At 53.4% G+C, this 26566-nt stretch overlaps 1 protein-coding gene across 10 annotated transcripts in view; it reads left to right on the top strand.

The window, feature by feature from the left end:
* The window catches only part of CFAP74 (cilia and flagella associated protein 74), a 135376-nt gene that overhangs the window by 44171 nt on the left and 64639 nt on the right, over positions 1-26566 (top strand). For 8 of the 10 annotated variants that reach the window (XR_005215558.1, XR_005215560.1, XR_005215559.1 and 5 more), the window contains 9 exons: positions 11734-11815; positions 11975-12121; positions 13254-13352; positions 14397-14501; positions 17414-17587; positions 18416-18526; positions 18908-19010; positions 19942-20099; positions 20911-21115. Coding sequence is in view for 7 of the 10 variants with exons in the window: in XM_037828817.1 (XP_037684745.1) it covers positions 11734-11815; positions 11975-12121; positions 13254-13352; positions 14397-14501; positions 17414-17587; positions 18416-18526; positions 18908-19010; positions 19942-20099; positions 20911-21115 (1184 nt within the window). In the remaining 3 variants the exon portion in view is untranslated. The remainder of the gene's footprint in view (positions 1-11733; positions 11816-11974; positions 12122-13253; positions 13353-14396; positions 14502-17413; positions 17588-18415; positions 18527-18907; positions 19011-19941; positions 20100-20910; positions 21116-26566) is intronic. The other 2 variants (XM_037828814.1, XM_037828811.1) reach the window with 1 other exon arrangement.

Here is a 26566-nt window from a genome sequence, read left to right as displayed (position 1 = left end):
CACGGTCTCTTCTACGTTGTTCCAGTCCCTCTCGGACTTTCTTTAGGCTGTCTTCGGCGAGACCTGTGGAATTGGCATATACACAGCACTCTTCTCCTAGGGCGGCGCAAAGGCCTCCTTCTTTGAGGAGGAGAAGGTTGAGACCTCGGCGGTTTTGGAGCACTACCTCAGAGAGGGAATTGACAGAATTTTTAAGATGGGAAATAGCGTCTTGTAGGTGACGAATGTCCTCGTTAACAGCCGCCCGGAGGTGAGTTAGGGCGGAGCCTTGACTGGCTAATGCAGCGATTCCGGTGCCAGCGCCTGCAAGACCTAGGAGGGAGGCAATCGTGAGGGCGGTGATGGGCTCTCGCTTTTGCAGTGGGGCAGAAGCTGCAGTTGTTTCCAGGCGGAGGAAGAAGTCTTCCTCGCTGTGGTATAGGACCCTAGGGATGAGGACAATTAGGAGGCAAGTTTCATTAGTTGTATTGAGGGTTTGCACGTTAAGGCAGGGGGTAAGCCCTGTAGAGGAGCAGAGCCATTGGGAGGAGTTATGAGGGATGAGAAATTTTGCAGAGCTGCTGGGAGATGAGTAGTCGGCGCAAGCTGTGAGGTTGGGAGAGTTACTTGAGCGAGGGCGGATGCACTTTCCTGTAAAGGAGACTGAATGAAAGGTTAGGGGGACGGCAGAGGTATTCCAATTGCATTCCGAGGGGCTGTCCTCTGTGTTTTCTGAAAAGGAGAGGTTGGAGGCAACTGGCTCATACAGGGGGGAGGAAGTGGAGAGGCAAAGCCAACAAGAGGAGGTAAGATTGGGATAGGAGACATTTAGTGAGGTGAAGGTTGCTTGGATAAGGCTGAAGAGGGGAGAGGAGTAATGAGAGGGGGGTAGAAAAGGTTGGGGTGGTGGGGTTGGCGATGCGCTGTTTGTAGCTGAGGTGCGGTTTCCGGATGCGCTGCTTGTACTTGAAGTGCGGCTGGGGGGCTTTCGAGCGCAGGTTTCTTTGACTCTGGAGACAAAGGTGGCGAAAGGCTTACTCGGCTCCTGGAAGAGCTTGGTGAATTTATTAGGCCGACAGGCAGAGCAGTTGGCAAACGCTCGTAAGGCGATTCCCCAAAGGATAGGCCAAAAGGTGGCAGGTGCATTAATATAGGCAGATGCATTTATAAACGCTCCCGTGCCCAGATAGGCTTCGGGGTGATGATAGACTCCAGTGGCTGCGTCTTGCTCACTTTGCTTAGCTGCTTCCGCCTGGAAGTGGGCACGCCAATCAACAAACTGGCCGGGGTTAAGAATGGAACGGGCAAGCGAGGCCCAGTCTTGGGGGATGCAAAAGTCCATGCCGAGATTCTGCAGTATTTGGGAAGCGTATGGGCTACCTAACCCGTCCTCCTTGACGGCCCTGCGAAGCTGCTTGATAGTATCTGAGTCAATGGGATACCAGTCATACGGTTTCTGTGGTGTGGGGGTAAGGTTAAGAGGAAAGCAGCGAAAAGCGCGAGAGAAAGGAGGACGCGCCTGCAGAGGGCTTGGCGCGGGAGTGGGGGTAGGGGGAGCGTTGCCCCAAGGGTTGCCTTGAGGTGTAGAAGGCAGCCAGGGGTTGTTAGTCGGCAGGGTGGGAGGAGCGGCGGCAGCTGCCGGTAGCGGCTCCGAGGGGGAGCTCGCCGGAGGGGGAGGCGGAAGTGGGAGGCCCCAAGCGTCGCAAGACGGCGGCGCGGTGGGAGTGGCTACGGCATAAGATGGTGGACTAGCTCCGCCCTGTGAAAGGGCGGGGTAAAGCGCATGCGGTTTCCGGCCCAGCTTGGGGCTGACGTCATCGCCGGAGCACTTCCTCCCCTCAATGGAAGAAGAAGGAGGAGGAGGAAGTTCGCCATCTTGGCGAGGCTCAGTGTTATTTTGTTTTTTGGGAGTCACTTCGAGCGCGTTGTTAATCTGCTCGACTAAGGACTCTGTGTCCGAATCGTGGTCTACATTAGTATCGCTGTCTGAATCTGTTGACTGGGTTGATAGGGCCTCCTTGGATTTAATGGGGCCTCGATCAGGGGGGAGGGAGCCTTGAAGGCAGGAGCGGACGGTTATTAAGGTGGGGAGCAAGCCGGGAGGGAAGCGCTTGCTCTCATGTTCCATGGCGTTGGTGACCCGATCAATAAGGCGATCATAAGTAACAGGGTCCCAAAGATGGCAAGTGGTGAGCCATGGGTTAAAGGGCAGCAGGAGGTCCCAGTATACTTGCAGCTGCCGGACAGACACCTTACAGCGATGTGTGTCTAGGAGACCAGCCAGAGCACGAACTTGGGGTGCTTGGCGTGCAGATAGACGATTACCCATAGCGGAGTGAGAAAAGAAAAAGGGGGGTTGATTATTGAGTAAAGAAAATGAGGTAAACCGTGGTCGCGAGGCCGAAGGAGACGGCGAGAATAGAAGGCAGGAGCCTCTAGTAGCGAGAGCAGTTTGGGGGGGGCGGTCGCAAAGAGGCACACCGCGCCAAACAAAGAAACAAAGACACAAAGGACCACAGCAAAGTAATGGAGGGGAAGAGGGAAAGCTACTGGAGGAAGAGTGTTAGGAGGAATGGGGGGACATAGGAAGAGAAGACGAAAGGTAGTCGGGGGCAAGAGTTAGGTTAACGCGGGAAAGGAAGAGCGGCCCGGGCGCGGAGCGGCGTGGGAGAGGCGGCTCCGGACGTGGAGCGGCGAGGGAGAGGCGGCTCCGCGGGGCGGCGAGGGAGAGGCGGCCCTTACTTTGCAGGCGAGGAGAAGGGGAGCTGGAGAGGCGTCCGGGCGAGCGGGTGGTTTTATTGGACCGCTGCGTGGAGAGGACTTTTAATTCCAGGGGCCCCACGTTGGGCGCCAGTTGCGGTCGCAGTTGACTCGTCGGGGGGGGGGGGTGGCGGCCGGTTGCTAAATCCTAGGCTCTCAGGATTGCTTGGAGGGTACCGGCGGCGGGGGCTCTTTCCCGGAGGCGAGGGCGAGGCGGGGGACTTGGCCAGGTCCCCGGCGGGGTGGCGTGCAAAGTATGGAGGGCGGCGAGAAAGGAACAGGCGGGACACGTTTCTTTTTAGGGTGAAGAAACCAAGAGAGTTTATTAGGGGAGAGTACAAGCTTATATCGGGCGTTTAGAGGGCGGGGTAGCTGTAGAGGTTAAAGGCTTGGATTGGTTCTGAGAGGGCGCGGAGGTTGATTGAAAAGGGGCGAGAGTTGCTCCCGTAACGTGTCTGGCAACAATGTATGCGCACCGGTGGTAATGGGAGTTGCACTGGCAACGGGGAGTGTCCGGGCAAGATAAGGGGGTGGGGAAAAGGCGGTTCCCTCCGGCAAGCCTCCCCTAACAGTGGTATTTTGGGTGAGGAAATGGGGCCTGCCTCCGGCCTCACTTTCCCAGGCCCGGGGGGCTGCGGAGGGCGCTGTCGCCCGTGCCCACCACCCTCCCCAGGGGCTGATCAGGTCCCCCAGCCCAGGCCCGCCAGGTTGAAGCACGTAATCAGTGTCCCGCAATTTTCTTATTTTGAACCACCCTTGCATACCAGGGATAAAACTCTCTAGATCCTGGTGTATATGCTGTTGGATTCGATTTGCTAGTATTTTGTTGAGGATTTTGCCTCTATATTCATAAGAGATATTGGGTCTATACTTTTCTTGTTGTGTCTTTATCTGGCTTTGGTAAGAGGGTGATGTTGGCCTTGTAGAAAGAATTAGGGAGTGTTCCCACCTCTTCAGTTTTTTGGAAGGGTTTGAGCAGAATTGGAATTAAGTATTCCTGACTTAAGTTTAGTTTTGTAGAAGCCATCTGGTCTTGGGCTTTCCTCGTTGGGAGGTTTTTCATGAATGATTCAACTGCTTTACTAGTAATTGGTTTGTTGAGATCCTCTGTTTCCTGTTGAGTGAGTGTGGGTTGTTTGTGTATTTCTAAGAATTTGTCCATTTCTTCTAGGTTATCTAATTTACTGGCATACAGTTGTTTGTAGTTTCCACTTATAGTCCTTATTTCAGTGGGGTCAGTAATAATGTCCCTGTTTTCACATCTGATTTTCATTATTTGTACCCTGTCTTTTGTTTTCTTTGTCAGTTTAGCTAATAGTTTGATGACTTTATTGATCTTTTCAAAGAACCAACTTTTGGTTCGTTGATTCTCTCTATTGTTTTTTTTATTCTCTATTTGATTTATCTCTGCTCTAATCTTTGTTATTTTCTTCCTTCTGCTTCCTTTGGGTTTAGTTTGCTGCTCTTTTCTAGTTCTTCCAGTTTTGAGGTTAGGTCTCTGATTTGAAGTCTTTCCACTTTTTTTTAAATGCAATTTTGTTGGTATATATTCACATAACATACAGTTATTCAAAGTGTACAATCAGTTGTTCACAGTATCATCATATAATTGTGCATTCATAACTGCAATCATTGAACATTTTCATTACTCTGAAAAATACAATTAAAATTAAAATAAAAAGAACATCCAAAATATCCCATTCCCCTTTCCCCCCATTGTTCATTTACTTTTTTTTAATTTAGTTTTTTTAAATGCAGTTTAATTTTAAATACAGTCATCCACAGTGTACAATCGGTTATTCACGGCACCATCATGCAGCTATATATTTATCACCAGAATAAATTTTTGAACCTTTTTCTTACTCCAAAATAAAAATACAAGCAAGAAAGAACACCCAAGACTTTCCATCCCACCCTATTCTTCATCTAATTTTTGTCCCCATTTTCCCACTCATCTGTCCGTACACTGGATAAAAGGAGTGCAAGCCACAAGGTTTTCGCAGTCACACAGTCACACTGTGCCAGCTACACAGTTACGCAATCGTCTTCAAGAATCAAGGTCACTGGGTTGCGGTTCAACAGCTTCAGGTATTTCCCTCTAGCCATTCCAACACACTGAGGACTAAAAGGTGTTATCTATATTGCGCATAGGAATCCCCTCCAGAGTGACCTCTCGTCTCCATTTGGAATCTCTCAGCCACTGGACCCTGCTTTGCTCCATTTCTCTTCCCCCTGTTGGTCAAGACACTGCTGGGTCCAGGCTCATCTCCAGGAGTCATTTCCCATGTTGCCAGCAGATTCACTCCCCTGGGAGTCATGTCCCATGTAGGGGGAAGGGAAGTGAGTTCACCTGCCAAGTGAGCTTAGAGAGAGAGGCCACATCTGAGTAACAAAGAGGCTCTCTGGAGGAGAGTCCTAGGCACAGTTATAAGTAGGCTTAGCCTCTCCTTTGCAGCTACAAGCCTCTCAAGGGAAAGCCGCGGGCTCGGCCCACAATATTGGCAGTCCTCAATGTTTGTGAGAAAATCATCAGTAACCCAGGTGGGGACGTCAACATTTCCGCATTTCTCCCCAGTTCCTCAGGGAGGGGGCCCCACAAACACACTTTTACTCTCTGCCCATATCACTCTGGGATGTGTCGGGATTTCACCCAAGCCTGTACAAACTCACCAAATCCCATTTCCCATTCAAAGCTCCACACACCTATGTATTCAAACTGATCATACAAGTTAAATTATCTAGCGTGCTACAGAAAATATAGCTCCTGCACCAAATAAACATCTCCTCCCTTGGTCTTGCACAAAAGTTGTAGTTTTTGCCCTCCCCCCTATGTGGGATCAGACAGCCAGGGAAGTGAATCTCCCTGGCAGTGTGGAATATGACTCCCGGGGAGGAATGTAGACCCGGCGTCATGGGATGGAGAACATCTTCTTGACCAAAAGAGGGAAGTGTAAGGAAATGAAATAAGTTTCAATGGCAGAGAGATTCCAAAAGGAGCCAAGAGGTCACTCTGGTGGGCACTCTTACGCACAATATAGACGACCCTTTTTAGGTTCTAATGAATTGGGGTAGCGGGTGGTAGGTACCTGAAACTATCAAACTACAACCCAGAACCCATGAATCTTGAAGACTATTGTATAAAAATGTAGCTTATGAGGGGTGACAATGGGATTGGGAAAGCCATAAGGACCACACTCCTCTTTGTCTAGTTTATGGATGGATGAGTAGAAAAATGGGGGAAGGAAAAAAACAAACAGACAAAGGCACCCAGAAATGGATGAGCTTTTATAAAGGTGGTTTATTTGGTTACAAAATTACAGTCTCAAGGCCATAAAATGTCCAAGATAATGCATCAACAATCGGGTACCTCCTCTGAAGGATGGCCATTGGTGTCTGAAAAAAGCTTTGTTAGCTCGGAAGGCATGTGGCTGGCGTCTGCTTGCTCCCAGGTTGCGTTTCAAAATGGCATTCTCCAAAATATTGCTCTTGGGGCGTTTTGTCCTCTCTTAGCTGCAGCTCTGTCTGGGCTTGCTTGGCTCTTTTTTTTTTAATTCAGTTTTATTGAGATATCTTCACATATGATACAGTCATCCATGGTTTACAATCAACTGTTCACAATACCATCATATAGTTGTGCATTCATCACCCCAATCTATTTTTTGAACATTTTTCTTATACCAGAAAAAGTAAAAATAAGAATAAAAAATAAAAGTAAAAACACCCAAATCATCCCCCTCCACCCTATTTTTCATTTAGTTTTTGTCCCCATTTTTCTACTCATCCATCCATACACTGGATCTACGTGCCCCTTTTTGTTGGAGCCCAACCCTTTTCCAGGACTCTGAACACCTCCAACTCCAAAAGTCTCTGGTTTTTTGTTGGTTGCTGTTTTTGGTAGCCCTGCTTCCTCTCTTCCAGGCTGATTGTTCCCGGATTCTTTCGTGCCTGCTCTCAACTTATCTGCTCTTGGAGCTTTTATTCAAAAGTCCAAGTTTGTTAATTAATTCTGCAATTGGGGCCAGGTTGAGCCTCCTCCTTGCTCCTAGCACAGATTGTTTCTTTTTCCCTCAGGAAACCAGCCCCAAGAGAGTCTACCATGTCTGGGGGGAGGAGGGGCAGGCCCCTGGCTGGGGAAACTTACAGGTTTCACTGTGATCTCAGCCATTCTACCCATTCCAGACTGTTGTACGATGCGTGACTGATCACAGACTTCCCTGAGATGGCTGTTCCACACAGTTCCTGGCTGTTCACCAGCTCTCCTAGAGGAGTAATTAAATTCCACACCTCGCCACTCTGCCATCTTGCCCTGCCTCCTTTCCTCTTTTTTTTTTTTTTTTTTTTGGTTTGCATTGATTGTATTTTCCCCCCAATCCCACCCTATTTTAACACCTTGCAGTGTTGACATTCATTTGTTCTACCTCATGTAAAAACATATTTGTACCTTTTTTACAATTGTTGAGCACCCTAAGTTTCCCTGTGTTACACAGTCCCAGTCTTTATCGTTCATCTTTTGTTCTGGTGTCCCACATGATCCCAGCCTTCCTCTTTCAACCATACTCAGTCATCTTTGTTCAGTGTACTTACATTGCTGTGCTACTATCTCCCAAAATTGTTTCCCAAACCTCTCACTCCTGTCTTTTCCTTTCTGTCTGCAGTGCTTTCTTTAGTGTTTCCTGTAGAGCAGGTATCTTGTTCACAAACTCTGTCATTGTCTGTTTGTCAGAGAATGTGTTAAGCTCTCCCTCATATCTGAAGGATAGTTTTGCCGGATATAGGATTCTTGGTTGGTGGTTTTTCTCTTTCAGTATCTTAAATATATCACCCCACTTCCTTCCTGCCTCCATGGTTTCTATTGAGAAATCCACACAGTCTTATCAAGCTTCCTTTGTATGTAATAGATCACTTTTCTCTTGCTGCTTTCAGGATTCTCTCTTTATCTTTGACATTTGATAAACTGATTATTAAGTGTCTTGGCGTAGGCCTATTCAGATCTATTCTGTTTGGGGTATGCTGCACTTCTTGGATCTGTAATTTTATGTCTTTCATAAGAGATGGGAAATTTTAATTGATTATTTCCTCTATTATTGCTTCTGCCCCTTTTCCCTTCTCTTCTTCTTCTGGGACACCAATGACACATAAATTCTTGCTGTTCATTTTGTCCTTAAGTTTCTGGAGACATTGCTCATATTTTTCCATTCTTTTCTCTATCTGTTCTTTTGTGTAGGCTTTCAGGTGCCTTGTTCTCCAGTTCCTAAGTGTTTTCTTCTGCCTCTTGAGATCTGCTGTTGTGTATTTCCATTGTGTCTTTCTTTTCTTGTGTCGTGCCTTTCATTTCCATAGATTCTGCCAGTAGGTTTTTTGAACTTTCAATTTCTACCTTATGTATGTCCAGTGTTTTCATTATACGGTTCAGCTCTTTTGCCGTTATCTTCCCTAAACTTTTTGAATTGACTTACTATTAGTTTTAATTCCTGTATCTCAGTTGAAGTGTAAGTTTGTTCCTTTGACTGGGCCATGACTTCATTTTTCTTAGTGTAGGTTGTAGTTTTCTGTTGTCTAGGCATGGTTTCCTTGGTTAACCCAATCAGGTTTTCCCAGACCAGAATGGGCTCAGGTCCCAGAAGGAAGAAATATTCAGCATCCAGTTTCCCTGAGGGCGTGTCTTAGAAAATTAGTACACCCTGTGATGCCTCAAGTCACTGTGGTTTTCTGCCCAGCAGGTGGTGCCTGTCAGCCTGTAGCTCCAGACTGGTGTAAGGAGGTGTGGCCCATGGCTGTTTTCCCCCAGGCTCTGGGGTCTGGGGTCTGAATGGGAGGTGGGTAGTAGAGCTGGGCCCCACCCCTTTCCTCCTAGAGAAGATAGACCCCCTAGGAGGAGGTCATTAGCATTTCAATGGTCTCTGTCTGCCTGTGCTGTCTCCACCCTTGTCTGGGTCAGAGCACTGGGAACTGAAAATGGCTGAGGCTTTCTCCACTGAGCCGAAAAAGGAACAGATAGTCCCCTTCAGAGCTAGTCCGAGGTGACCCTCCAGCTCTCCAAGGTCAGTAGTCATCCAAAGCCTCTGTCTGCTTGTTGGGGATTCGTAGCTTGTAGTGAGCAGGTCATACTCGCTAATTAAAACCCCAGTTGGAGCTCAGCTGAGCTATTTTCGCTTGCTGGGAGAGAGCTTCTCTCTGGCACCACTAGGCTTTGCAGCTCAGATGGGGAGAGGGGTCTCCCGGCTTGGATCTGCAGTTTTTACTTACATAAAATCAGATTTTATGCTGCAATCTTGGGCATTCCTCCCAATGCAGGTTGGTGTATGAAAAGTGGACAGTCACATTTGTCCCCCCGCAGTTATTCCAGATTATTTACTAGTTGTTTCTGGTTGTTTTTAGTTGTTCCAGGGGGACTACTTAGCTTCCACTCCTCTCTATGACATCGTCTTAGATCCTTCTCCTTTCCTTTTTTTTAATGTAAGCATTAGGGCTCTAAATTTCCCTCTCAGCACTACGTTCACTGTGTTCCAAGAGTTCTGTTATGTTGTATTTTCATTTTCATTTGCCTCAATATATTTCCTAATTTTGCTTCTGATTTCCTCTTTAGAGTATGTTGTTTAATTTCCACATTTGTGAATTTTCTCTTTCTCCCTCTGTTACTGATTTCTAGCTTCATTCTGTTGTGGTCGGAGAATACATGTTTTATGATTTCAATAATTTTGAATTCATTGAGACTAGTTTTCTGACCTAAGATATATTCTATCCTGGAGAATGATCCATGTGTACTCGAGAAGAAGATGTATTCTGTTGTTCATTGATCCATTTTGAATTAATTTTTGTGTATAGTGAGAGGTAGGAGTCCGAATCCACTCTTGTGCATGTCGATTTCCAGTTTTCTCAGCAGCATTTGTTGAAGAGACTAGTCTTTCCCCCACAGAATGGACCTGGCTTCCAAGTCGAAACTTACTTGGCCATGGATGTGTAGTTTTGTTTCTGGACCCTCAGATCTGCCCCCTCGGACTGTCTGTCTCTCCCAGCATGCCAGGACCACCCTGCTTTCACTGCTGTAGCTTTGCGGTGGATTTTGAAATCAGGAAGGGTGGGTCCTCCAAATTTGTTATTTTTCAAGGTTGTTTTGGCTATTTGGGGCCCCCTGCAATTCCATATGAATTTGAGGATCAACCTTTCCATTTCTGCAAAAAACGCTGCCAGCATTTTGGTATGGATTTCATTAAATTTGTAGATGCCTTTGAGCCATATCGATATCTGACTATTAAGTCTTCCAATCCGTGAACATGGGATGTCTTTCCATTATTTAGGTCTTTTAAAATTTTCTTCAGCAATATTTTGTAGACTTCGGCGTACAAATCTTCCTCTTCCTTGGGTCAATTTATTCCTAGGTATTTTATTCTTTTAGATGCTATTTTAAAGGGAATTTTCTTGATTTCCTTTTCAGATTGCTCATTACTGATCTATAGGAACCCAAAATGACTTCTGCCTATTGATCTTGTATCCTGCAACTTTTCTGAATTCATTTGTTAGTTCTGGGAGCCTTCATGTGGATTCTTTGGGATTTTCCATCTTTAGGATCATGTCATCTGTGAATAGGGATTATTTGACATTTTCCCCTCCAGTTTGGGTGCCTTGTATTTTTCCTCTTGCCTGCTTTGGCTAGAACTTCCAGTACAGTGTTGGATAACAGTGGTGACAGTGGGCATCCTTGTCTTGTTCCTGATCTTAGGGGTAAAGCTTTCTGTCTTTCACCATCAAGTATGATGCTTGCTGTGGGTTTTTTTAAATGCCTTTTATCATAATGAGAAAGTTCCCTTCTATTCCTAGTTTTCTGAGTGTTTTTATCCTGAAAGGAGGTTGCATTCTATCAAATATCTTTTCTTTGTCAATTGAGATAATCGTGTGGTTTTTTCCTCTACATTCTATTGATGTGGTGTATTACATTGATGGATTTTCTTATGTTGGACCATATTCTGGTTTGCTAATGCTGCCATTATGCAAAATACCAGAAATGGATTGGCTTTTATAAAGTGTATTTATTAAGTTACAAATTGACAGTTCTACAGCCATAAAAGTGTCCAAACCAAGGCATGAACATGAGTATACATGTTTCTGGCATCCAGAAAACCTTTGTTAGCTTGGAAGACATGTGGCTGGCATCTGCTGATCCCAAGTTGTGTTCCAGCTCCTCTCTCAGCTCCTGTGCATTCTTGGTTCTTTCTCCCAGGAAGTTTCTCTCTAAGCACCTGGGGGTTCTGTCTTAGCATATCCTGGGGCAAACTCTGAGCTAGTATTTCCAAAGCGTCAGTAAAAGTCTGCTTTCAACAGCCGTCTCCCAAATGTCTCTCTCAGCTGCAGCACTGAGCTCCTTCTGTCTGAGCTCTGATAGGGCTCAGGTAAACTAATCAAGACCCAAGCTGAATGGAAGGGGCCACACCTCCATGGAAACTATCCAATCAACAGGTCACACCCGAATCAAAGTGTCACTAGTCACATCTCTATGGAAATACTCAATCAAAAGTTTCCAACCTAATCAACACTAATATGTCTGCCCCCAAAAGATTTCATCAAAGAACATGGTGTTTTGGGGGATATGCTAATCCAAACCGGCACAAACCATCCTTGCGTTCCTGATCCTCTGTATGATCTTTGTAACATGAAGTGGGATTTGCTTTGCTGGTGCTGTGTTGAGGATTTTTGCATTTGCATTCATAGGGGATGTTGATCTGTAATTTTCTTTTCTTGTTTTCTCTTTATCTGGCTTTGTTATCAGGGTGATGCTGGCCCCATAAAGTGAGTTAAGAATAATCCCTCCTCTTCTTTTTTTTTAGAAGAGTGAGAAGATGGGTATTAAATCTTCTTTAAATGTTTGGTAGAATTCAGCAGTGAAACTATCTGGTCCTGAACTTTGGCGTGTTTGGAGGTTTTTGATGACCGATTTAATCCCTTTAGTTGATATAGGCTCCTTTTTGATTTTTTGACTCTTGTCTTGATTCCTGGAAGCAGACGAATTGAAGAGTCTGGAGTCTGAGGTTGAAGGTCTTGCTCTGGAAGCTGAGGAAGATGCTGCCTCCGGAAGCTGCTGGTAATTCATCTGCACTGGCCATGGGCTCCCGGTCCGAGGGGCTGCAGCCTCTCTGCAGTCGGGTGGAGCAGGCGAGGGGTGGAGGGGCCGCACCCACTCAGCGAGTGGGGGCCGAGTCGGCTATAAACAGCCACCGGTGTCCTTCCCGTGTACTTCAAGCCCCGTGGAGGAAGCAGATGCGAACACTCAGGCAAGTACAAAACCGACTACTGCCACAGACAGACATCAGACGCTCCGCCTGCAAAGGGACCTGAGCTACGTAGATAAGGTGCATGAAGAAAAAGACCTTTTCATCCAGAAAACGAGGTGAGCCTGGCTAGTGAGTGAGTTCGGAGCTGCCTGCCCGTTCCCGCCAGGCCCTCTGTCCAGGGCCACGGCTGCCTCGGTGGACAGGCCGCTGCGCCCTCTGGGGTTGCCACCCCCTGGCACAGCCTTGCTTGTAAGGTGCTGTGGGGCTGACGCGGGGTTTCCACCTGGACAAAGGCTCGTGCACCCCCCCAGGAGTGGCAGGCACGGGCTCGCTGGCCTCTCGCTCTGCAGTCCCATCGCGCTGTGCAGAGCCGCCCACCGTGCTCTGCCCAGCGAGCTCCAGGGTCCTCCTGACCCCCGAGGACAGGCCGGCTCCCTGCTGGGCAGCCCACGGGCCTGGTGCTGGCGGAGGTCCCAGAAGATGTGGGGGCTGTCTCCCCAACCTCTCGGGTCTCTTTGCTGATCCCGCTGCCTGCAGGTGCTGGCGCTCAGGTCAGAAGGCCCCTGCATCCAAACATGCAGAAAAGCTGAAAAAATTCCAGCCAGTGCCTGTGCTCCACTGCGTGTACACGGAGGGTGGCACCTGCTGCCAGTTCTTTCTCTGTATGTGTGTGCAGGAATTAAGTTTGTAATTTTTTTGCTGAGTTTTTTAAAAGCAAATTGCAGATGTCATACTTTACTCCTAAATACTTCAGCATCTCCAAAAATAAGGACATACTTCAGCACCATTGTTTCACTTAAAACTAACCTCGTGTCCCAGAGATCGTCCTACAGCAGCTTGGGATTGCAGCTCCCGGGTCTGCGCAGTGGTGTCTGGTGGCCCGGCCCCTTGGTCTGTGCATTCTGGAATGCCGCCAGCCGCGGGATGTGGCCTCGTGCAGCCTGCAGGCCGCTCCCAGGACCCCTGCTCCCCTCCTGGGCGGCCCCTTGGCAGGGTTTTCAGCAAACAGACGCGGCATTACTGCTTGTGGACCTTGAGCGTTATCGGAGGTCCCCGGATGTGGGCAGGGCTGGGGGAAATGCCCAGGGGGGTGGGAGCACCAGGCCGGGCCCCCGGCCCTGTCCACCCTCGCCTCACCCGAGCCCCGCCCAGCGCACTTGGCCCACTCTGCCCAGCGCCTTCCCGCGGTTTGAAGTGCTGGGGTCGAATTGCAGGGACCCATTCTTGATTCCCGCCTCCCATTTCCAGAGCGGAGCTGTGTGCTTCTCGCCAGAGGGTCGATTTCATCATCAGGCAGCAAGAGAACGTGGCGGCTGAGATGGCGGTGGCGAAGGCGGCCGGCAACACGTGGGTCTGCGGCTGCCGGTTCTCCTCCTGGGGGTGGACTGGGGGATCGAGGCGGGACCCCTGGCTGGAGCCGGCCACTCACTCACCCACAAACGCAGCTGCGCCCAGGCCGGCGCGGGAGGCCGACCACAAACATGGGAACAAAAAAGTCGGGGCCACGATACCTTGATGAAATAAACCGGGTGGGGATGAGATAGTGTCGAGGCCACGTGAGCGGAGGCGGCCAGGGGAGGCTCCCGGGGAAGGGGAGCCCAAGCTGGGATCTGGGTGGAGAAACAAGCCCGCCGAGCTGGGAGGTGAGGACGCCGGCGCAGATGCCAGGAGGGAAAAGAACGTCCACAACTGGGGCACACACGGCCTGCTGGAGGCCAGGGGTCCTGGGGACCTTAGGGGAGGTGGAGGGGGGCTTGGGGCATTCCCCCAGCGTCCAAGCCCTGGGAGCCGTGGGGCCTGAGGCCGCAGCAGCAGACGAGGGGACGAGTGTTTCCTGGTGCTTCTGGGGACCTCAGCCGGCGGGTGTCCTGCACACGTCCAGGGGTCTGGTCCACAATTTGCACGCACACGGGCCCCTGTGATGGTGGCAGGTGGTTACCACTCACCGTCCACGCGGTGGCCACATCGCAGGACGTCCTGGGTGCGGGACGGGTCTCTGTGTGCCGGGACAGGAGGGCGGGGGAGAGAGAAGCAAGGACGGTGTCGCCGGCTCGGAGCCGGGTGCCGGGCCTTCCTGGGCGTGCAGCCCACGTGGGCCTCCGCTCGGCTCCCACGCTCCGAGTCTGCCCCTCCAGGTGGGTTGTACGCCCGGCTTGGCATCACCTGCCCAGAAGAAGTGGGCATGTGAGAAGCTTTTCTTTCACGACATGCTTCTTGCTTTTTCGCTACCCGTTCAGGGAGATTTCTCTCCTGGAAAATGTGGGAAGGCTAAGTGCAGTGTTACATGAGCACAGTGGGAAGCTTCTGGAGGCCTCTCTGGGGGCCTGCTCAGGTCTTCCCTGTTGACCCCCGTTTCCCGCCTCTATCCCCCCATCCCCACGCTCACCCCAGGGCTGCTGCTGGCCGCCTCCAGGCAGGATACTACCGCCTGCGCTCCGAGCTAGACAGCGAGAGGCAGCTGGAGTCGAAAATCACCTCCGTGCTGCAGGAGAGCGAGTGAGTCCAGGAGAGGGTCTGGGGGTCCGGGCAGCAACTGGGTCTCCCCTTCTCTCTGCAGGACTGTGGGGCCTGAGCAGCTTGTCCGTTAAGTCACAGTTTGAAGAAGGATGGAATTGTTTTTAATTAATGTTGTTTACTGGAGCAGTTGTGGGTTTACAGAGAAACCCTGCAGGAAGCCCATGTCCCTGTATAAGCCCCCAGCCAGCCCCACAGCTACCAGTGCCATGTCACAGCTTTCCCGGAAGCAGCGCCCAGGAAGGAGGCAGCTGCGTGGTTTTATAGTCTTCACCGGTTCTAGCCAGTGAACCACAAAATGTTTTGTTAAGGGGTATGAGGAGCTCACCCATTGGGAACTGGAGAAATGGGCTCTCACAGCGGGCAGGAGACCGAGAAACAGGGAGCTGCTGCCCAGGCCGTGTGGGCCCAAAGCCGAGTCACTACCTTCGCCTGGTGCCTCCTGGTGCCATGTGGCTGCTGTGTGCCTGCCACATGCCCACTCTCCCGCCCGGAGCTCAGCCGAGGCGCAGTCTCCGTGTGGCTGTGGGTGGTCCTGACTGCACAGAAAGCAGAGCTGAGGACCTGCTCTGACATCCCAGCTCTGCAGCCAGAGACGGCACAGGGGCCTCGGAGCAGTCCCACCCGCAGCCCACCCTCTGGCTGAGAGGAAGCCGCTGCTCTCTCCCGGCAGGGCGTGCTCAGCAGCCCTGTATCCACCTCTGGGGCTTCCTTCCCCTGGTTCAGACACGACGCCACCTGATAACCTGGAGCCTGAGGACCACGTGGTGACATTTATCACCACGATGTCCCGATGTCCCGGGAGAGAAACGGCCGGGAAGGAAGGGGCTAGCGGGAGGTGCACTGATGCGGGTACCGACGCGGGCGGGACTGAGCATGTCCCCCAGCCCCTCACCGGAAAGACCCTGCCTCCGGCCTTCACCGGCCGCTGAGAGAGGATCCAGGTGAAGGCGTCGCCCGCAGTCGCTGCCCGGCCTGTCCAGGAGACGTCCCCACTCTGCCTTTGTCCAACGTCCCCTGCTGGGGCGATGTGCTCCTCTCAGGGCGTCCGTCTCAGGGCGGCGACGGCCATTCTCCAGGGCTGGGTCAGCGGGGTCCCTTTCTGCCCCGGGGAGACGCATGGAGGCAAAGCCCCCACCGCGGCCTTGCGTTCATGGGCGTTTCTTGACAAAAGGCGCCGCTTGCCGGCTTTGTGTGGTAGGGAAGGACCTTCTCTTCCTTCTTCCTTTACTAGTGTAGACTTGGGGACAGCGCGTTCATTCAGCGAGTCGCGGTCCGTCTAAACTGCCCCAAATGTGGGCTGGTGGCCCTGCTCTTTGGGCGCTCTCTGACCCAAGATGTCCAGGGCCCTGCTGCGCCCGGCCCCAGCCTCGTGGCCGAGGGGCTGGTTTCTCAGGCGGGAAGGTCCTCAGAACCCCAGACGCGGCGTGAGGCAAGCCCGCTGTTCCGGGGCCGGATGGACACCTCTGTCTGTCCGTCCATCCGCCTTGAACCCCAAGCATTCATGTCTGTAGTTCCAGTTCCGGCCAAGACCCCGCTGGTTCGTCTCCCCTCCCCTCTGGCCCCCTCCGCTCCCACGGAGGCTGGTCCTCGACGCCGTTCCTTACCTGCTCCACCCCTCCGGCAGCCTGTCTGCCTCACTCCAGGGTCTCCCCACCACGGCTGGCCGCTGCTGACGTCCATCCGCTGACTGGGAACCCACTTTATTTAGGTTAATTTAAAGCACTAACGTGCGTTCAAAGGGTGCCCATCTTCCCAGCCGCCCTTCACCACCGCGACCGCTCAGCGGCTTTCATAATGGCCCTGAATTGTGGTGGGAGCCGAGGCGCGCTGCTGTCCCCGCAGGCCCGGGCGGACACCCGGACCCTGTCTTCACCTCTCAGTCACCGTCTAGCCGCAGGCCGGCTGCTCCGTGCGCTCGTGAGCCCCCACCCCCAGGGACATGTGAGAACCGGCAACTGTCCCCACGAGCAGGGAGAGTCACGGCTGACAGTCCCCGGGCTGGTGATGCCACGGCAAAGGAGGGTGCCTCGTCCCTGCTGTCCTGGGGCTGTGGGGCCCTCCAAGTCCTGCACGGACCTCACCCTGGGTCCCCACCGCTGGAGCACCTGGGCGGCTGTTCCGGTTTGCTAATGCTGCCGGGATGCAAAACACCAGAGATGGACTGGCTTTTATAAAGGGGGTTTATTTGGCTACACAGTTACAGTCTTAAGGCCACAAAGTGTCCAAGGTAACACATCAGTAATCGGGTACCTTCACTGGAGGATGGCCAATGGCGTCCGGAAAACCTCTGTTAGCTGGGAAGGCACGTGGCTGGAGTCTGCTCCAAGTTCTGGTTTCAAAATGGCTTTCTCCCAGGACGTTCCTCTCTAGGCTGCAGTTCCTCAAAAATGTCACTCGTAGTTAGTTGCGCTTAGAATATCTGTCCTCTCTCAGCTTCTCTGGAGCAAGAGTCTGCTTTCAGTGGCCATCTTCAAACTGTGTCTCATCTGCAGCTGCTGTGCTTTCTTCAAAGTGTCCCTCTTGGCTGTAGCGCCTCTTCAAAATGTCATTCACAGTTGCACTGAGTTCTCTCTGCCCCTCGGCTCATTTATATGGCTCCAGTGATCAAGGCCCACCCTGAATGGGCAGGGCCACACCTCCATGGAAATTATCCAATCAGAGTCATCACCCACAGTTGGGTAGGGCACATCTCCATGGAAACACTCAAAGAAATCTCATCAACACCGATATGTCTGCCCACACAAGAGTACATCAAAGATAATGGCATTTGGGGGACATAAGACATTCAAACCGGCACAGCGGCCACAGGTCCCAACACACGCTCGGCCGCAGGCCCGCCGAGTTCCAGCCCTTCCACCAGCATGGGTACCGAGGGATCCCTTGTTTGCCAGGAATGACATGTGGCACATTGAGATCGAGCAGGGGAAGCTCGAGGCCGTCCGGAAGTTCCTGCAGGAGGAGGTGGCAGCCACGGGGCAGCATCTCCAGGCCCAGGCGGCCAAGCAGCTCTGCAGGGAGAAGGCGGTTTCCCGGAAGGTGGAGAGGAGCCGGCTGCTGCGGATCAGGTGCACAGGGGGGTCGGGGAGGGGGCGTCTGGGGATGGGGAGGGTTGGGGACGGGGGATCAGGGACGCCGTGGCCCAGCTCTGGCCTCCAGGCCTGGCCCTTGGAGCTCCTCTGCTTTTGTCACCCCTGTTCCCCCGCCCAGCTCCCTGCTTCCCTCTCTGGGGGTCTGTGCCTGCCCTCCCAGCCCGCTCGGTGGTCGTCCTGAGCCCCTGCCTGGCGCCTCCTCCCAGGGCTCTTTCTGTCCTGGCACTTGACACCCTCGGGGTCCCTACCTCCCCGGCGCCTGCCCTGGAGCCCCCCACTCAGGTTCTCCCACTGAGCCCTCTCCCTTCCTGGGGACGTGGGGTGCTCAGGGCTCATCCCCACAGCCTGCCCTGGCAGCCAAGCAGTCATGGCCATTGCCCCCAGCACACCTCCGGGGGGGGTCCCCTCCCCTCTGCCCTGCCAAGACCCCTGCCCCGCCCCCACACCTGCCACCTCCACCCCATTGCATGGCCCCTCACCCACTGCCCAAGCCAGGCACAGGTTCCCCCAACACCCCCAACCCTCTGGGATCCCCATCCCACGCCCACCCACTGCCCCATCCTTCACTTCCTCCTGTGCCTCGGTGCGGGGCTGGGGTCTCTACTGCCTGGGCCGCTCTGTGCCAAGCCTCGGCCGGGCCCCTGCCCAGGCGCCTTCCAGGGCGGAGCCTTTCCCCCTCCACCCCCTCCCCTCCCCTTCCTCTTCCCCTCCCCCTCTTCTCCTCTCCCCTCCCTTCCCCCCCCCAGTGGTGCTGCCCACACCCCTCGCGGCCCAGGCCCCCCGCGACGCCCCACTGCCCCGCAGGAAGGCCATGCACGGCCAGAAGGAGCTGGGGCTGCGGCACCAGCAGCTGGTGGAGGACGCCCAGAAGAACCACAGGGTGGCCGTGAGGTTCCTGAAGGCCTCGCTGGGGAGGTAGGCCCCGGCAGCTCCTCCTCGGGCGCTCGCCCAGACCTGGGGCTTCCCTGCCATGTGCTCTGTTTGAAAGCCCCAAATGAGGTTCTTAAGGCCCCCCCTTGTCATGAAACCACAAGCCCCCGGTCGGCCGGAGTGGCTTCCCTGTTCATTTCCAGAAGAGGTGCCGCGAGATGCTCGGAGCTCCAGGTTCTAGAGTCTGCAGAAACACTTGGTCTTTCCTTGAAGCCTAACGTTCGACCGCAGGGCTTGTTCCGTTTTACCCCCTCCGTGGCCACGTCTACCATTTCCTTGGTGGACATGACCCCCCGGGGACCCCCACCCTGTGATGCCACATCACGGCCAGAGATGCGGCCGGGCTGAAGGCATGTCCTCCTCCAGAATCCGAGAGCGAGAGAGGAAGGCGGAGACAGAGTCCCGTGAGCACCTGCAGAGACGCATGGAGGCCGTGCTGGCCCTGAAGACCGACATCACCGCCAACCGGGTGGGCGGGCGGCCGGCACTGCGTTCCCGGGGCCCTGGGGTCACGGGGGCAAATGTACAAGGCCAGGGGCTCACCCCCACCGAGGATGGTCATGGGGTTCACGAGGGTGAACACAGAGGCCAGGGGTCACCCCCACAGCGGGCAGCCTCACCTCCCACTGCCCCCGCCCCAGCCCCCACTTGAGCCTCTGTGGGGCGTCTCTGTCCAGGCAGAGCGTCCGTCCAAGCAGGGCATCCAAACTCCGTGCTTGGGGAAGGGAGCCCCGTGTTCTCTCCGCTGAGGGCCTGACCGCCCGTCCATTCACTGCCTGGAGCTGACGTGCTTCCCGTGATGGCACTCCCGGGGGCCTCGAGCCTGGGGACGGGCCCTGGGTCCTGGTGCTGCGGCCAGGAGTGGGGTGGGATGAGGGGGGACAGCAGCTGCAAAGGCTCACAGGCAAGGGGGGGGCACAGCATCATGGAGGAAAGCAGGGTCCGATGTGGCCAGGACAGCGAGGTGGGGCAAGCAGACCTGGGCCATGGGGACCGCAGAGAACAGCCGTCTGGTCAGGCGCCAGGAGCCCCGGAGGTTTCTAAGGAGGGCGGGACAGGTGGGTGCTGCGTTTTGGGTGGAGAGCGACGGCCGCAGGTATCTACAGCGCCAGTGTGAATTTAAGGGCCCCCTTTCAAAAGGAAGGCCAGGCACGTGCACAATGTGTGTGTGTGTGTGTGTGTGCGAGTGCATGGGGGTGTTGTGTGTGCACGTGGGTGTGTGTGCATTGGGAGTGTGACGTGTATGTGCACGTGTTGTATGTGTGCATGTGTGTGTGTGTGTGCATGAGCATTGCAGGTCTGCATGGTGTGTGCATGTGTGTGACATGTGCATTGTGTGTGTACGTGTACACGTGTGTGTACCTGCTAATGCCGTAACCTCCGCATTCTCTGTTTCCAAGGAGACGCTCCGGAAATTTCAGGCGTGGGGCCAAGCCAGGGCCAGGCTGGCTGAACAGAAGGCCCAGGCTGAGAAAGAGGCGATTCTGGCCCAGGATGGGGATGCGTTCAAGCACCTTTCCCATCAGCGCCGGCGCCAGGAGCTGGAAGCCCAGAGACAGTGAGTGGCCTGGGCACTAGGGAGACAGGGCCCACGAGGCGCATCCGGTCTCCGGGCTGGGCTGCAGGCTCAGCCTGCCCGCCCTGTGGGTCTCCCACGTCCACCCCCGCCAGGCGCATGCTGGGGCCTTGCTCCTCCGCCCCTCCAGCAGCCCTTGGGCCCTCCAGGGAGGCCTCGCGTCCCAGGACACCTGTGCACTCCGCTCAGCCCTGGAGGAGGGGCTGCTGGGCTCCCTGACGTGGGAGCCTGGTGCCGCTTGCACCCTGCTGTGTCGCCCGGCCAGCCCAGCCCCTCCGCGGTCCTTCCCTGGCCAGGCCCTGCTGCCCCGAGGGACCCCACCCCCAGCGGCCCCGACCAGTGGGCTTCCTGTGAGCCCACGTGACCTCTGGGGCTCCTAAGGGGCTGCCCCCACCCGCCTCGTGCCCTGGTTCTCCCACCCTTTCCAGCCTTGGTAATGCCCCCTCATTTCTGCATAAACCGGGCCGCCCTCCCCTGTGCCTTTGCTTGAAGCCACCCCTAGCCCCTCTCAGCAGGGGTGGGGTCTCTCCTCAGGGGTCTCCTGCTTGCCCGCCCTCCTTGGGCAGGCACGCAGGAGGGGCTGCAGGAGTGAATGAAGGAATGAACAAATGAGCTTCTGCCCCCAGCCAGGGCACACCCCCCCCCCCACACACACACACAGGAGGCCGGGTGGGGGGGCTGCTCGTGAGGAGCTGAGGTTAGTGGGGGGCCGGGCTGGGCCAGGGTTTAGGTTTCGGGACTCTGGTCCGGCCGCCCCCTGGGCTCACCTCTGTCTGACGGGGTCTCGACACAGAGCCTTCGAGGAGGAGCAGAAGCTGAGGCGGCTGGAGATCGTAGCTCGGATTTTGAAAGAAGAGGCTGAGGAGGAAAACAGGAAGAAAAAGCAGCCTCCAGCCCCAAAACCCCCAGCCCGGCTGACCCTGAGGGACAAGACTTGGGGCTACATCTCCGACCTCTGCGAAGGGGCCCCCGCAGCAGTGCGGTCCATCTGCCCCCTGGTGAGCGGGTGCCCTTTCGTGGTCAGTGTTCAGCCCTCGGGGCCTGGGAGCGGGAGGGACGGGTGGCCCCTGCCCAGCCACGTGCCGGGGGAAGCTCCTCATCGTCGCCTGAACCTCTCGACCCAAAATCAACACAAAGGTTGTGCCCTCACGCTGCCTCCTGGCCCACTCCTGCCTGCTGGGCGGACGCACGCTCTCAGCAGCACAGCGAAGCCCCCAGCGCCCCCCGGCCTCCCACCCCGTCCACCGCCCCATGGGCTGCCCTCCGACTTGCTTTTCTCGCTGGGCAGCGATGCCCGGCAGGGGGCTGCTTGGGTGCCCTCCGCTAGCTTCACCAGCTCTCACTGCCAGGGTTGGACGAGCCTCTCAGGCCTCCACCCAGCCCCGGGCCGAGGGGCCCCCAACCCCGTGCCGCCTCGGGGAAGGTGCTGTGCGGGGCGCTCGTCACCCAGAGACGTGTGCAGCTGAGCAGTGGCACCACCTTCCCGGCTCTTTCGTTGCCAGCTAAGGGGGCAGGCTGGCTCCCAGTGGAGGCGGGCCCTGGCACTCCCCGGCTCTGTCCGGAACCCTCCAGTGAGTGTCGGCTCACGCATGAGGAGGAGGCCGCCAGGCCTGGCGTGCGTGGAGAGCGGGTCCCAGCTCCCCAGCCCCAGGGTGCTCCTGGGGGCCCGCCAAGGTCAGCAGAGTGAGGACCAGGCCCCCGTCCCAGCCCCTGTGGCACCCCCGGCCCCTGGCGTCCAAGGGGAGATCACCCGACGGCTGGGGCAGACCCACGTGCCCCCCAGAAGCCGAGCTGAGGCTGGAAGCCACTTCTGGCTGTGGGCCAGGCGAAGGGGGACCTCGGATGCAGGGAGGGAGTCGGGGCTGGGTGGTCGGCAGGGGAGGCCGAGCTGAGGCTGGGCGGCCTGAGTCCACCTGATGGGAGCCTTATGAAGGGGGCAGCTGATGCCCTCGGCCAGAGAAGCTGGGGGCTGGGGAGGGAGAGCGCTCAGGGCGGGACGGAGGCCGGCCCTCCCCAGAACGCGGCCCCCCGGGGGACACCAGGCTCACTGGCGTCGCGGTGCTGGACGTCCAGCCCAGACTGCATTCGGGTGAGGTTAGGCCGATTGGTGAGTGGTCTTTGTCACAGCAGCCCAGAAAACCGAGGTGCCAACCATTTCTAAAACTCTCAGCACATGATTTACAAGCTAGTGGAACAGTGTGGAACGATTTATCTGACGGTGTATGTGAAGGGTGAAGGACGTGTTTCACAATCCTGACGTTTATTCATCTGTCCATTACATGTTGCTACACCAAGGTCTTCGGTTCAACCCATCGTTTGGCCCCCAAGGCAGCCCCGGGCCCCCGCCCTGCACAGCCCCTCTGCAGGTCCCAGGGTGAAGCTGCCATGGGACCATCACCCGGGCATCTTCCTCTTCTCAGCTCAGGTGTAAGGAGACGAGATCCACGTCAATGGGAGTCTCCCACCCGCGGGGGCCACGTCTGAGGCCTGACCCTCCTGGGGCATCCCCCACAGGCAGGGAAGCCCCCAGCCATGGTGTCCCCTTAGGGAGTCAGACACAGCTGCCAGGGCTGTTGTCACCCTTAGAGCATCACCTCCCAACGAGACTGACGCGTGCCAAGTTACCTGGCTCCCAGGTAACAGGGCTGGGTACTGGCTACGTGGCTGTCCCACCATCCACACGTACAGCTCACCATACTGTTGCTAAACATCACCCCTGGAGACTGGCAGCATTCCTGTCACCCACCCGTCACACTCTCCATCCATCCACCGAGCCACCCATTCATCCATCCATCTGTCCGTGCACCCATATGTACATCCGTCCCTCCTCCCCTCCCTCCAACCCTTCACCCATCCGTTCACACGCGGCCCTGCTCTGTGCGAGTCTCCACGGCAGCCCTTGGCTGGGGCGGGTGCATTTCTGGCTCCCCTTCCCCTGAGCGCAGGGCAGGCTCTTGGTGCCCCCCACCCCCAAGCTGGGCTCATCCTGTCGGCTTCTGTCCCCTCCGGGACCCACAGGTCGGGGCTGCTGCTCTGAGGTGCTTGGGTGGCAGAGCCGGCCTCGGGCTTCCTCAGCTTGGGTGGCCCCTTCAGAAGGTGCTCCCTGTCCCCGTGGCCCTCGTGCGCTCCCCGCCATGGGCTCCCCTCACCCCTCTGCCCAGACGTACCCCCAGTCCCTGCTCAGCTGTCCCTCAAGTCGCCTCCCACCGCCCCCTGTTTCCTCTGCACTTGGGCCCCCACTGCCTCCTCCTCGCCCCCAGATGCTCCCCAGGAGAGCAGGATGCAGCTCTCTGGCTCACCTGTGTCCCCACATCTCCACGGGCCCCACACGGATGAGCAGACAAAGCTCAAGATAGAGACCGTCCTGAGGAAATATCCACTGCTGTCCCCCCAGGGTCAGCCACCTGGGCGGGGGTGGGGGGCTCTGCAGGGCAGATATAGATGAGGGGAAATTAGAAACGATGAGCAGGGAAGGGCCGTGAGCAGATTCCAGCACATCCGTGAGTTAGGATAACTTCTGGCATGGGGTGGGATGTTGTGTGGACTCTTGTGAGGTTGTATAAAAATATTTAGTCGTGTGCAAAGATGCTTGTTTCATTTTTTTTATCTTCATTTTATTGAGATATATTCACATACCACGCAGTCATACAAAACAAATCGTACTTTCGATTGTTCACAGTACCATTACATAGTTGTACATTCATCACCCAAATCAATCCCTGACACCTTCATTAACACACACACAAAAATAACAAGAATAATAATTAGAGTGAAAAAGAGCAATTGAAGTAAAAAAGAACGCTGGGTACCTTTGTCTGTTTGTTTCCTTCCCCTATTTTTCTACTCATCCATCCCTAAACTAGACAAAGTGGAGTGTGGTCCTTATGGCTTTCCCAATCCCCTTGTCACCCCTCATAAGCTACATTTTTATACAACTGTCTTCGAGATTCATGGGTTCTGGGTTGTAGTTTGATAGTTACAGGTATCCACCACCAGCTACCCCAATTCTTTAGAACCTAAAAAGGGTTGTCTAAAGTATGCGTAAGAGTGCCCACCAGAGTGACCTCTTGGCTCCTTTTGGAATCTCTCTGCCACTGAAGCTTATTTCATTTCCTTTCACATCCCCCTTTTGGTCAAGAAGATGTTCTCCGTCCCACGATGCCAGGTCTGCATTCCTCCCCGGGAGTCATATTCCACGTTGCCAGGGAGATTCACTCCCCTGGGTGTCTGATCCCACGTAGGGGGGAGGGCAGTGATTTCACCTTTCAAGTTGGCTTAGCCAGAGAGACAGGGCCACATCTGAGCAACAAAGAGGCATTCGGGAGGAGGCTCTTGGGCACAACCATAGGGAGGCCTAGCCTTTCCTTTGCAGCAACCGTCTTCCCAAGGGTAAAACCTGTAGTAGAGGGCTCAACCCATCAAACCACCAGTCCCCTATGTCTGTGGTCATGTTAGCAACCATGGAGGTGGGGTAGGCGAATACCCCTGCATTCTCCACAGGCTCCTCAAGGGGGCACTGCATCTTTTTTTTTTTTTCCTTGTTTTTCTTTTTTTTTTTTTTTTTTTTAACTTTCCCTTCTTTTTTAAATCAACTGTATGAAAAAAAAGTTAAAAAGAAAACAAACATACAATAAAAGAACATTTCAAAGAGACCATAACAAGGGAGTAAGAAAAAGACAACTAACCTAAGATAACTGCTTAACTTCCAACATGTTCCTACTTTACCCCAAGAAAGTTACCTAATATAGCAACATTTCTATGAACTTGCTCCTACTATATCCATCAGAAATTAACAGACCATAGTCATTCCTGGGCATCCCCAGAATGTTAAATAGCTTATCTGTTCTTCTTGGATTATTGTTCCCCCTTCCTTAATTGCTCTCTATTGCTAGTTCCCCTACATTCTACATTATAAGCCATTTGTTTTACATTTTTCAAAGTTCACATTAGTGGTAGCATATAATATTTCTCTTTTTGTGCCTGGCTTATTTCGCTCAGCATTATGTCTTCAAGGTTCATCCATGTTGTCATATGTTTGACGAGATCGTTCCTTCTTACTGCCGCGTAGTATTCCATCGTGTGTATATACCACATTTTATTTATCCACTCATCTGTTGAAGGACATTTGGGTTGTTTCCATCTCTTGGCAATTGTGAATAATGCTGCTATGAACATTGGCATGCAGATATCTGTTCGTGTCACTGCTTTCCGATCTTCCGGGTATATACCGAGAAGTGCAATCGCTGGATCGAATGGTAACTCTATATCTAGTTTTCTAAGGAACTGCCAGACTGACTTCCAGAGTGGCTGAACCATTATACAGTCCCACCAACAGTGAATAAGAGTTCCAATTTCTCCACATCCCCTCCAGCATTTGTAGTTTCCGGTTTATTTAATGGCAGCCATTCTAACCGGTGTTAGATGGTATCTCATTGTGGTCTTAATTTGCATCTCTCTAATAGCTAGTGAAGCTGAACATTTTTTCATGTGTTTCTTGGCCATTTGTATTTCCTCTTCAGAGAACTGTCTTTTCATATCTTTTGCCCATTTTATGATTGGGCTGTCTGTACTATTGTCATTGAGTTGTAGGATTTCTTTATATATGCAAGATATCAGTCTTTTGTCAGATACATGGTTTCCAAAAATTTTTTCCCATTGAGTTGGCTGCCTCTTTACCTTTTTGAGAAATTCCTTTGAGGTGCAGAAACTTCTAAGCTTGAGGAGTTCCCATTTATCTATTTTCTCTTTTGTTGCTTGTGCTTTGGGTGTAAAGTCTAGGAAGTGGCCGCCTAATACAAGGTCTTGAAGATGTTTTCCTACATTATCTTCTAGGAGTTTTATGGTACTTTCTTTTATATTGAGATCTTTGGTCCATTTTGAGTTAATTTTTGTATAGGGGGTGAGGTAGGGGTCCTCTTTCATTCTTTTGGATATGGATATCCAACTCTCCCAGCCCCATTTGTTGAAAAGACCATTATGACTCAGTTCAGTGACTTTGGGGGCCTTATCAAAGATCAGTCGGCCATAGATCTGAGGGTCTATTTCCGAATTCTCAATTCGATTCCATTGATCTATATGTCTATCTTTGTGCCAGTACCATGCTGTTTTGGCAACTGTGGCTTTATAATAAGCTTGAAAGTCAGGTAGTGTAAGTCCTCCCACTTCGTTTTTCTTTTTTAGAGTGTCTTTAGCAATTCGAGGCATCTTCCCTTTCCAAATAAATTTGATAACTAGCTTTTCCAAGTCTGCAAAGTAGGTTGTTGGAATTTTCATTGGGATTGCATTGAATCTGTAGATGAGTTTGGGTAGAATTGACATCTTAATGACATTTAGTCTTCCTATCCATGAACATGGAATATTTTTCCACCTTTTAAGGTCCCCTTCTATTTTTTTACTAGAGTTATGTAGTTTTCTTTGTATAGGTCTTTTACATCTTTGGTTAAGTTGAT

Source organism: Choloepus didactylus, chromosome 2 (genome assembly GCF_015220235.1).
Source record: "Choloepus didactylus isolate mChoDid1 chromosome 2, mChoDid1.pri, whole genome shotgun sequence".
NCBI classification, from domain to species: domain Eukaryota; kingdom Metazoa; phylum Chordata; class Mammalia; order Pilosa; family Megalonychidae; genus Choloepus; species Choloepus didactylus.
Note: the sequence above shows the minus strand (reverse complement) of the source record. Positions and strands in the feature narration are given on the sequence as shown.